The sequence below is a fragment of the Anopheles ziemanni genome, chromosome 3 (assembly GCF_943734765.1).
Source record: "Anopheles ziemanni chromosome 3, idAnoZiCoDA_A2_x.2, whole genome shotgun sequence".
NCBI lineage: Eukaryota > Metazoa > Arthropoda > Insecta > Diptera > Culicidae > Anopheles > Anopheles ziemanni.
In genome coordinates this window covers 14,412,249-14,423,224 of record NC_080706.1, presented here as the reverse complement: position 1 = coordinate 14,423,224, position 10,976 = coordinate 14,412,249, and the positions used below count along the sequence as shown (strand labels likewise).

At 42.3% G+C, this 10,976-nt stretch overlaps 4 protein-coding genes across 4 annotated transcripts; 3 read left to right on the top strand and 1 right to left on the bottom strand.

The window, feature by feature from the left end:
* On the bottom strand, positions 1-718 carry LOC131289721 (protein archease-like). Its single transcript, XM_058319023.1, has 3 exons — positions 664-718; positions 569-593; positions 1-510 (listed from the first exon to the last, which is right to left on the bottom strand). Exons 1-3 carry the CDS (start codon positions 716-718, stop codon positions 117-119), a joined length of 474 nt encoding a protein of 157 aa, XP_058175006.1. The 3' UTR covers positions 1-116.
* Positions 719-1,092: 374 nt separating this feature from the next.
* LOC131289720 (protein SYS1 homolog) lies at positions 1,093-2,096 on the top strand. Its single transcript, XM_058319022.1, has 2 exons — positions 1,093-1,470; positions 1,537-2,096. Exons 1-2 carry the CDS (start codon positions 1,300-1,302, stop codon positions 1,852-1,854), a joined length of 489 nt encoding a protein of 162 aa, XP_058175005.1. The 5' UTR covers positions 1,093-1,299; the 3' UTR covers positions 1,855-2,096.
* Positions 2,097-2,965: 869 nt separating this feature from the next.
* On the top strand, positions 2,966-4,312 carry LOC131289719 (uncharacterized). The gene is made up of 7 exons (XM_058319021.1): positions 2,966-3,050; positions 3,115-3,266; positions 3,357-3,574; positions 3,639-3,735; positions 3,794-3,919; positions 3,988-4,114; positions 4,188-4,312. Exons 1-7 carry the CDS (start codon positions 2,966-2,968, stop codon positions 4,310-4,312), a joined length of 930 nt encoding a protein of 309 aa, XP_058175004.1.
* A 4,589-nt stretch (positions 4,313-8,901) lies between these two features.
* Positions 8,902-10,388, top strand: LOC131284168 (organic solute transporter alpha-like protein). The gene is made up of 8 exons (XM_058313023.1): positions 8,902-9,010; positions 9,074-9,225; positions 9,295-9,401; positions 9,473-9,598; positions 9,703-9,799; positions 9,895-10,020; positions 10,093-10,219; positions 10,291-10,388. The coding sequence occupies exons 1-8, from the start codon at positions 8,902-8,904 to the stop codon at positions 10,386-10,388; spliced, it is 942 nt and encodes a 313-aa protein (XP_058169006.1).
* Positions 10,389-10,976: the final 588 nt, after the last annotated feature.

Genomic DNA, 10,976 nt, shown 5'->3' with positions numbered 1-10,976 from the left:
TTCCTCAGAAAATCCTTATAATTTGATGGTCTCGTAGATCATGAAATGATTACGATTAACATAAAAATTCTGCCACCCCTACTGGTTTTAGCGTACGCTGACCGACTTACATTTATTCAAATATCGATTATTACAAACACTTCATTCTTTTCGTGCTCTGGAGTTGAATAAATTTTCATTGCCGAATACGTTATAGCCTTCACTTCAGTGCCTTGCGGATGCTTTGTGAGATCGAACTCTTCGCCATAGCAGTTGCATTCGATCGTAAACTGCTCCAAATCGAACTTGGTTATCTCCAGTTTTTTGCAAATTAAAAACGGTTCCGCTGAAAACAGAAACAACAGCTCATCGAGAAAGCGAAACAAAAGATTATCGACATCATCCGTCGGATCCGTTTTGATCTGGTAACACTTCTTTATCTCCACCGTGGACAGCTCGGTCATGTACCCGAACATTGCCATGCCACATTGCTCGAAGGCTTCTTGTAATGTTTCACCCCAGGCGTGCAGTCTGTAACATACATTAACATTATATCTCCAAGTACCACAATTCTCCGTCAGATACTTACTGTACATCCGCCGTATGATCCAAATCTATCGGAAAACAACAATCAAGCGAAACGACATGAAATAACGATTTTTACACATGGCAACAGAAACTTACATTCGTATTTGATTTCCGGCACCACTTGTTCACCAGCTGCAAGCGTTACTTCCATTTTTGTGCGTTATCGAACTTTGGCCCCTACAAGAGAAAAGATGATGAAAAACAGATCAATTAACACTTCTCGCACGGATGGAACTGATTGTGCCGATTCACCTGAACAGGTGAATTCCTGAACCCGCGGAATAGAGATGATATGCATAAAACATGTTGCGCAGAAATATTCTTTGAATACTCACCAAAAAGTTTGGTATGTGGAAAAGTTCTGTTCTATTTGGATACTTATATGCAGAATTAGTTTAGTCACCGTTTGCAGCATGCATTTTTTCCGGTACTGAAATTTGCTATTGTTTACATTCGCCGCTCTTTTGACACACGAACAACTGACAGCTTTCTTGACAGCAGAGATTATTTTCGTGGATGATTAAACGTCGTCGGAATCGGAAAACAACAAGCGCAACTTTCCATTCGATTTCCCAAGATGTTGTCCAATCGATCCTTTGTGCAGTGTGTAAATGTTTAGTGGTCATGATTGTTTTTCGCTACGGATAGAGCCCTGGTTTGATCTGCAATCGATTGAATGTGCCTATTACCTTGTCTACGCCACCTGCTCAGAACTCGATCAGGATCACCAGGATGAAGAAACTAACAGGAACGTTTCGCAACACGCAATGGGACCCGTACCTGCTCATCACACAGATCATTGCAATGCAAGCACTTTTGTACGTAAGCCTCGGGTCGATCATGTTCGTGATGGACTTTTTTGCCGAAGCAAACCATACCTTGGATCATATTTTCGAGTATCATGTAAGTTGCCGCCAGCTGGGATGAAGCAAAACCGTGTGGTAATTACGTTCCTTTCGTTTCGCGCAGGAAATACACGTAACCGATCTCGGTGGACGATTGGTTATTGTCGCCTTCATACTCAACTCCCTAGTCGGTGCCGGGTTGCTGTGGTTTATTGTGCGGCGGACAAAGCTGTGCTTGGATTTTAGCTTTACCTTCCACGTCATACACCTGGTAATCTGCTGGTGGTACAACGAGGCCTTCCCATCGACCATTGGCTGGTGGATGCTGAATGCCGTCTGCACGGCGCTCATGTGCGTGTGCAGCGAATTTCTCTGTCTCAAAACGGAGCTGAAGGAGATTCCGGTCGGCTATACGGCGCTAAACAACAAGGTTGACCTGTAATTTGTATCCATATCCGCTGTGTAACTGAGGTTTCCGTTCGACAAAAGCTTTGTGGACTCCGAGGAACGTATAAAAGAGAAAATAGACGCCATGGCTTCAGGGACGTTCTCCGGTAATTCCTGTTCATATGTTGTGTAGCAACACTGCAAGCTTTATAGGTAGAACTTTATGTAAGATTATTTTTAAATTATTCTGTTCAATACTAATCCAAAACAAATAAAACAAAAAGAGCTGAATGAGAATGTGCATCAGTATGAATTAGTTCGGAATGGCTGTAATAAAAAACAAACTTTCAAATATTTTATAAACCAATACTTAGCACGTGTAACACCGCTTGCAAAGAATTCCCTTGGAAACAGTTTCGACAAAGAAGATACTGGCGTTAGTAAAGCCCTCAGTCGACCATTCGTTGGGTTTCGCTTTGATCTAGAAATATAGAATTGAAACATCAAATTTGTGGACTTTGATACCACATGTTTTGTTTGCCGTTTAGCACTTCAACCGTTGAAAATAAGTGCCATGCTTTAAAAAGGGGGCAGAAGACTACAAGCTGCAGAATACGAAGCCCGCTCAGTCTGGGTTGGTCCGTTGTTGCAGGAGGAGAATAAATTATCAATCAATTAAAACGCCGTTAGTAATTCGGTTCTCACGTGAAGATAACACCCAGGATACCCCTGAGGAGACTTTCTCTAAAATTACTACGTGGCTCAAATACAAAACAAAACTTCAAATTGTTTTCTTAAAGAAGTTCAATACAAGACACTTCGACGATCAATTTTAAAATACAATAAAAAAAAATAAATTTCAGTTTCAAAGATAAACCGAACTAACCGGATAAACACAAGTTCTCTGCATTAGCTGTAGTGTTTGATCAAGTTCAATGCTGAGGATCTTATCTTTACGGTCTCGTATGTACTTAATCTTCCATTCCTAGTCCAGCCCAATTCACACACTTCATGATCATTGGCATAGTGTTTGTTTGAATCTGTTATCTGGTCCTGATAAAAGATTCGGCTAGCACGCTCCAATTATTGTGCTTTCGCATGCTGCTTTTGCATTCGTAGTTCGGACGTACAGTAACATCACCACGATCGGAAAAATTAGCATCAAAATGACCAACACCGTGGACGAGTATTCCCGAGTGGAGAAGTTCGCCTGCAAAACCTATCTTCCTCCACTGGAACTTTACTACAGCGGTAAGTAGTGCCGAGTTTTCCTCACGCTATTCACTGTGGCTATTAATTGCAATTTTCTGCCCAGAATACTCGCTTGCGTTGAAATTGTCACTTACCGTCGGGTGTATCATCTGGCTGTGGGTAACGTTCGTCTTCGTTCGAGTGATCCGGCTGATTAAGAAGCACACGGGAAAGGACCAAGTGATGGTGCTAATGATTGCAAATACCGTTTATTTGGTAAGCTTTGGGGCGACTTTTTAACGCCATTCAGCCTTGTCTGGGCAAACGGGACACATTTTATCTCACTTGCTTTATTTTTATTTGCAGATCGTGGTCACGTTCAGCGTGTTGGCGCTATTGCTGCCACATGTGGCCGTTGTCTGCGACATCGTTCCATTCGTAGCGTTCTGCTGGTGCATATTGGTGTTTTTCCGTTACCTAAAACAGTCGGTTGGAGGAGATTCGGTCATCATTGCACTGTACGAATCGAAGCAATTGGATGCACCGCAAGTGTGTCCGTGTTTTCGAATCATTCTAGACCGGAAGTAAGTTTCAAAAGTAGGGCAAAATAGGGTCCATAAATGCATGTTCTATTCTTTTTTTTTGCAGAAAACAGCTGGAAGCAATCCGAATCGGCATCTTACAGTTTCCGATCTATAACAGCATTGTGGCCAGTATTCAACTTCTCATATTCACATTCGACAAGGTATGATTTTCTTCACTGTGTCCATGTGAAACCGAACTTAAAATTTTCTTTCCCACAGAACTTGTTTTTCGAAGTGTTCTACTACATTTTACCGTTTGTCATTGCATCCATCGTGTGCTACGTTGTATCGTCGATTTCGTTCATCAAAACGGTCGCACCGTTGTATCCGGATAATCCTATATTTGTGAGTTTCGATTTTGATAGACCTTTCCACGTGTTTCACTTCATTAACCAGCGTTTTCCAATTTGCAGAAGCGCTTCTTCCTGCTGCAGTTGGTTCTGCTCATTACGAAACCGCAGATCATCATACTGGAATTGATCTACAATTTCATGACCTTCGAATGCACCATTGCAGGGGAACCGAAGGCATACTTTAATAGTAAGATTAAAAATCCCACCTGAAGTTTATTAGCGCATCGTTGATTTGAAAACGAAATTCTTTCTATTTGCAGTTTTAAAGCAAATGATCATCCTTGTCCAGGTTGGTCTTGTGACGGTATTTTCCTACAAATTCTATACGGCAGAGCAAACTATCCAGAAGAAGGCAGGAGTCCAAAATGATGGATTTGAGGCATAATTAAAATAAAGCGTTTGTTGAGCACAGCCTCAGAACATAAGGATATCTATTTGAATAAAATGTTATCGGAATAATTTAGTACAAATAAATAATATTTTTTCCCAATCAGCTGTAAAAGGAATGGGCGTGCAGCTTCAAGTATAATCCTATTTGCATATAATAAGTTGAACAAACGTGGATTGATATGTTTCTAACCAATGTGTGCATCGTGGTGCATCATTAAGAATTTACATAAAGGTGAAAGAGGATACTCAAACAATATGTTCCTTTTTTAATTAGAGGGTTGTTTGAACATCGCGACTAGTAAATATGTCAGTTGAAAAATTGTGTAGGAAAATCAAACGACATTTTAACTTGCTTTTGTTAACTTGCGAAACTTCAATTGAAACAATAAAAGACAAGATACTGAAATGGAAAGCTTCGAAAAAAATTTAAATCATGTTGCATAGGTATGTTTTCCCACGCAAAAGGTAGGAAAAACCACCGGCAGCTTATCGTACAACCCAAAAAAGGCGCACCTGACGATGATGAGTAAACAGTCGAGCGTGCCAGCGTACATCCGTGCGTTGCGGGAGCTTCGACATTGTTTGCAAACAACCCGCGCAACCCCGCGGGTCGACCACGCGAGATGGACGCCATGCCGTACAGCTCGTTGACGATCGCACGTTGAGAAACAGCAGCTCCACTCCGCGGTCTACTATGATGATGAGCACATGAGCGTAGAGAAGAAGGAAAAAAGAGCGTGTGTACTAAAATAGTCTCATGCTTCTAGCGTACACGGTTCAATGGTACTGTGGCGCGGGGTTTGATCGGCGAGAAGCTCGCGAGCAGCAAACAGTCTTTGACCAAGTCGCGCACGATCCGGTTCGGTGTATTGCGAATTCGTGCTGATGCCGCACGGTCGTCGAAGCAGGGCATCTAGCGTTTCGCAGGCATCCGTTACAAGGAGAGCTAATGTGCTTTCGGTCTTATTTTTCTATTACTTTTGTTATAAACACCCTTTCCAATTGGTGAGTTGAAGCAGTTTTACGAAAAATCTATGTCCAGACAGTGTTGAAGTGAAAATTTAAAAAAATATTATTCAAACATTCTTAGTGTTACATAGTGTTTACCGACCCTCGAAACGGTGTACCGTGGTTGAAATATTTTGTGTAACCGCACAAGAGGACGTTGTGTTCCTGTTGATCTCGGCGCGATCAAGAAGACGATGACATAAGAGCTCGGTGTGTTTGAAGGCGCAAACAGCAGCCACACAAGCGATCGTTAGTGTGTCTCCAAACCACCGCCACAACGGGTTTCCCCGGCATCCATCATGCAACCGTTGGCGCTGGTGGATGGTGGATGCTGGCCGCCTCAAAGCTCTTTTTCTGTACAGAGGGACACAGAGATTCAGTATTATCTAAGCATGATCCGCTAACACCCAGCTTAAACCGCGTGTTAGAAAAGTGAGCCTACGGAAGCCAGTTTTTCCCCTTCGTGTGCGCCAGCAAACTTTGCATCCAACCGCGGCCAACAGCTTACATTTGGTTGCACGTGCTCCGCCGTTGTTCTTTCGGAGCAGACCCCAAATGACCCACACACCGTGTTGAGTAATCTCGCCGATGGTGGTATGCTATGGCATACACTTTCGCTTCGATGCCCTCGCTATATGAGCGATCCAATCTAATGGTCAAACAGACTAACGCAAGGTGGGAAATTATGATTGTCTCGGCCAGTGTTGGACCGCAATTTTATACCAAAAGATAGCGAGACGGATACACCTGTTATTAAAGCCAACGGAGGTGAACCGGTCAATCTGTGGGACAACGCGAGTGCGGATAAATTATGCAATCGACCTAATCGTACCAACGACAAATGCATGTTTTCTGTCAACTAGGCAACTGATGGAAAAATAATATCCAACATCTACCATATGGCCGCCGCGGGATGATTAATGACATAGATTCAAAGATAGTGCTTCAAAAGTAAAAAATGTTCGTACTGTTTTATGAATCAAAACGAAAAGAACTAAGGTTCAGGTCATCATGGAGCAGACTTGCCAAGACTCCCGTTTTTGTGGATTGTGATGGCTCCCGTTTGTCGTGCTTTTGATGAACCACAAGGATGAAACCTGATCCTACCGTCATGTGTTTGATGGATTAGGAACAAACTCCTTTCACATAATTGATTAAAGAAAAAAATTGTATATCGCGTGTAAAAGGACATGCTAAACCTTTTCCCACAAGTACAATTTTTTTAAATTTCACTTTTGTGAACCAATTTAAAATCCATACGCTCAGGTTATAGTAACAAAGATTTTGAAAATGCTTCGATGTGTACATTTTACTACATCGTGTTAAACGTAAGTTTCATAAGAGACTTTCAATGTCCTCAAAACTAAATTCCTCATCGCATCAAAGCTCTGACGGAGCGTTAGAGCTTGCACAAACCGTCCGCGCTTGGATAAATACGATGTAGCATAGCGGCTAAGCCAACAACACCTATCTAACGCCACTTCTTTATATCTCGAGCGCGAATCGTTTCAAGGTTGTGGCGTTGGGTAAATGCCATGCTACCAAACGCCACGAAACTAGAAAAAAAAGACACTGACACTGATTTTTCGAAACAGCTTCACCAGCCCGAAAAGCCTGCCGCACGGGTTGGGATCGCGCCCGGTTGGAACGGGGTGGGAAAACGAAGAAACTCTGAAAACTTCCAAGTCACCCATCGCCGTCTCTCGATCGTTCGATGGAGTTTAAACGAAACTCCTAGTAAATGTATAGGATTTCTTCCAGCTACATTTTTAAAACCTACACGCGAAGAAGAGTTCCAAAGCTAAGAAATAAAAAGACTTCAGTCACAAATGCCAGCGCTTCGGTGAAGGAATTAATTTATGGAATCGACAGTGCTCAAGAACATCGTACGCCACCGACGAAGGACCGGCCACGGAACGGCCCATTAGATGACCTTTGGGAGGTCGCTGTGCGCCTTTATGCGCGCTTCTTCCAATGTTTTGCCATTGAACGACGGTGCGACCGATCGTGTCACGATTCCAGCAACGCCCTCCTACCAAATCGACCGTGGCGCATACATGTTGATATTACTCATGGCCCACGGGAAGTACGCGTTCGGAAGCTATACGCAAAATACCGCTTCGGACGCGACGACCTTGACTTGGGGAAGCATCGAACAGCGCACCTGACGACACGAATCATGCCTGGCGGGGGATGAGGTCGCCGGGTGTTGCGTCAATGAAAAATCCGTGGTATTTATTTCACCCCGTTATCCCCGTGGGTCACATAATGTTTCGCTTGTTCTTCAGGCTTTTCGTTTTCCTTTTTCCTGCTCGATTGTGGAGATCTTAATAATATCTCCCTACCCGTATCATGGCGAAACATTTTTTTCCTTTTTTAAACGATCATCAGCATGTGATAAATCAGACTTGATGAATGTTCATCGAAGCAGCAGATTATGGTCATTTTAGTGTTGAATTAATTTTTTTTATAATTATGTACTTTTTCCATTCATTTGTCTCTTTTTCGTACACTTTTTTGCACTACCCATACTTATGCTAATGAAGTGATAAATGGGTACAAATATATCAGAGACCAAAAAAACAATGATAAAGAGCATAACAGACACCACACGAACTCTTTCTTATAACACAAGGTCGTTTACTGCTTTATAAAACCGGTATCCTCTCAAGCTGGACGGGATTCAACAAAGGAACATAAATTGAATTTCCTGCAAGTTGCGGTGGTAATGACCTCCTAAGCCAGTTACAAGAAACTTTTCTGCCCAATGTTTGCCACTCATATTGCAGCATGCAAAAGCACACAGAAAGCACTTGAAAAAATGAGGATTTGGAAAATGAAAAAAAAAACAAGTGGCATTACATTTGGAAAAAGTAAAATCGGTTAAATTGACACAATAAAGACAAACAAGCGGGTGCGGGAGTTTGCTCGTTAGCGGGTTAAGTTGGGCTTCGCGTTCAAATATAACACCTTGCCGTGAACACCGCAACATGCTGTTGCTAAATAGTGTGTTTAGCCTCATGCTCTATTGCTTCACCGGTGATGGGTAGCACGAAGACAGGGTCACGGTAGAGCGAGCGTTTTCTTTTATATCTAGTTCAGTGGGTAAATTTCCATGTACCACCGGCTTTGGCCAAGGACTTGAGTAAAGGATCCTTTGCAACACAATGATTGTGATATGATTCAAACAAGCTTCCGTAACATAACATATTCCACACGGAAGAAATTTCCATCGCCCCCAATGTATTCTGAACATTTAGAAGATTGGCTCCTTGGAATGAACTGCGATCGTACGGAAGGATGAAAGGCTGAAGAATATCGCACTTCGTTAATTAACGGCGCATTGCATTCATCGGTCAATCGAGAAGTGGCAGTTTTCATCCCGGTGGAAGATGGGTTTTATTGAAATTAATAGAAGAGATTCAAGATTCATTCGCCTTGCGTCACGCGATCACGTGGGTAGGAGTGTTGAAAGAAAAAGTCATGCTAAAAATAAACAGAAACCGTTGAGATTCAACAAAATACGCATTTAAAAAAACTTCACCTCTTATAAAGTTTACAGAATTTTCTACAAAAATGGATACTAACGGATCGATGTACAGCGATGAGTCGCTATCACCAACAAATGTAACGACAGGCGATCAATGCACCACCAAGCTTCCCACGGTTCAGGAATACCTCGATGGTATGTGACTAAATTGATGGTGTAAAAATGACATTGCTTAACTCTCCTCCCGGTCATTTACAGGCCTGAACTACCCAATCGCCTTGATCATCGTTGGCACGGTGGTATTGAGTATTGCAACGATAAGCATCTTCTTCAAGAATGCCTACCATATCCTCCATCGGACGCCGAAGCAGTTCAAAACCAAATCGGTCCTACTGCTTAGCATCTACCCCGTGAGTGATGTTTGCGATGGAACGTTCCAATTACCTTTTAATACCATTTTGTTACCCACCCTTTTGCAGCTAATAACCCTCTTTTCCGTGGTGTCCATCGCGGTGCCCCGTGCCTTTTTCTTGTGTGACACGGTAATGCACGTTTACTTCATGGTCTGCGCATATGTTTTCTTCGGGTTAGTTGGAAGCGGAAGTGGATGCCGGTGGTAGTATACTAAAATGTTTCTTTTTCCACCCCTAAACCAAGCCTCTGCATGCAATATGTCAACGGAGAGGATGCGCTTATCAAATCAACCGATTCGCAGACATTTTCCTTGCGAACACCACCACTGTGCTGCTGCGTACCGCTTTTCAAACGAGCCTCCGTTACCAAGTAAGTGACATTTACACGACTGTAATTACTGATACGTTGGTTATCATTTACCCGGGTTTCGTACGATCGAGGACGGTGATAATAACGGTATTTGTTTCTTGCAGAAATCGATTGCTTTTTGTACGAATGCTTATCATGCAATTACCGGTCGTACAAACAGCTCTCTTCTTGGCGCTAAATGTAGTTTTTGTCGAGGACTACGTAAGTATGAAGAGACGGTTTCCACAAAACTTTGTCAAAGATAGATTAGTTAATTATATGTTAACTTTCAACAATTTTTTTGAAATTAATTTTAGCCGAATTTTAACCGCATTATCCTGTACTTTGTGCCATTGATCGTCATTTCGATCCTGTTGGGAGTGTGGGGATTGAACATTCTCGTCCGAATGCTTGCACCGCTCTACTCCGATCTTAAATTGATGGTAAATATAGATCACACCAAGCATTTTACAATTTGAACGGAAAAATATGAAAATATGTTCGTAAAATTCTAGGGAAAATATTTTGTCCTGCAAGCCGTATTGATTCTCTGCCGGATACAGCCACTGATAATTGGAGTTATCGTAAGCAAGAGTATATCCGACTGCGAATTTCCCATCACACTGCAGGTTCAAAAGAATGGTAAGTAACGTAAAAATTGTTCCTCTCACCATTGCACGAAACTTAATCTCATTTCTTATACTTTTTAACAGCTGTTTTTCAACTGTGCCTTTGCTTCGAGATGGTGGTACTGTCCTTCTGGGCTTCGCTTCTCTACAAATCACCTTCTACGATAATAGCACAAGGATAAGCTATGCAACATGGAACCTGCTAAACGGATTTTGGAAAAAAATCTACCAATGATATTACGAAGAATAGCACAGCCTAATATGCTGACTTAACAATTCTGTGTTTCAATGTTTAAATGTGATACCAAATCCACCAACTCTCGATTAATAGGAGAAGAATGTATTATGTATGTTGCAACCATTCTTTCATAACATTCGTGCATTTTCATTCGTTATGGTATCGGTGTGTATTTGTATGGAAACTTAGCAATAGATCTAAATAGAAGGAGAAAAAATGTAACCCACCATGTGTTTTTACTTCTTTACAAAGACCAGTTTATACCACCAAATCTGGGGGACCGGAATCCGAACCATAGACGTATGCAACACTACCTTAATTTAGATTTCGTTATCACTATCGTCCTCATCGACGGCCTCCTGGCCGGCACGGTTGGCGGCAGCGTACACCTCGGCCGGGACGGTTTTGTGAACACCCTTCGAGTCCTGGCAAACCCAACTGAGCTCGAGCTTGAAGTCTTTGTCCTTCAGTTCATCATGCACTTGGTAGATACTGTGGATGAAAGAGAACGGTACAATTTGCTGCAACAACG

Coding starts and splice junctions, on each gene's coding strand:
- LOC131289721 (XM_058319023.1), bottom strand. CDS start 718: ATGGAAGTAACGCTTGCAGCTGGTGAACAAGTGGTGCCGGAAATCAAA. Junction 594..663: donor GCCGGAAATCAAATACGAAT/GTAAGTTTCTGT, acceptor GTTTTCCGATAG/ATTTGGATCATACGGCGGAT. Junction 511..568: donor GATCATACGGCGGATGTACA/GTAAGTATCTGA, acceptor TGTATGTTACAG/ACTGCACGCCTGGGGTGAAA.
- LOC131289720 (XM_058319022.1), top strand. CDS start 1,300: ATGAAGAAACTAACAGGAACGTTTCGCAACACGCAATGGGACCCGTAC. Junction 1,471..1,536: donor ATCATATTTTCGAGTATCAT/GTAAGTTGCCGC, acceptor CGTTTCGCGCAG/GAAATACACGTAACCGATCT.
- LOC131289719 (XM_058319021.1), top strand. CDS start 2,966: ATGACCAACACCGTGGACGAGTATTCCCGAGTGGAGAAGTTCGCCTGC. Junction 3,267..3,356: donor TTGCAAATACCGTTTATTTG/GTAAGCTTTGGG, acceptor TTTTATTTGCAG/ATCGTGGTCACGTTCAGCGT. Junction 3,920..3,987: donor ATCCGGATAATCCTATATTT/GTGAGTTTCGAT, acceptor TCCAATTTGCAG/AAGCGCTTCTTCCTGCTGCA.
- LOC131284168 (XM_058313023.1), top strand. CDS start 8,902: ATGGATACTAACGGATCGATGTACAGCGATGAGTCGCTATCACCAACA. Junction 9,226..9,294: donor TACTGCTTAGCATCTACCCC/GTGAGTGATGTT, acceptor ACCCTTTTGCAG/CTAATAACCCTCTTTTCCGT. Junction 9,599..9,702: donor AAACGAGCCTCCGTTACCAA/GTAAGTGACATT, acceptor TGTTTCTTGCAG/AAATCGATTGCTTTTTGTAC.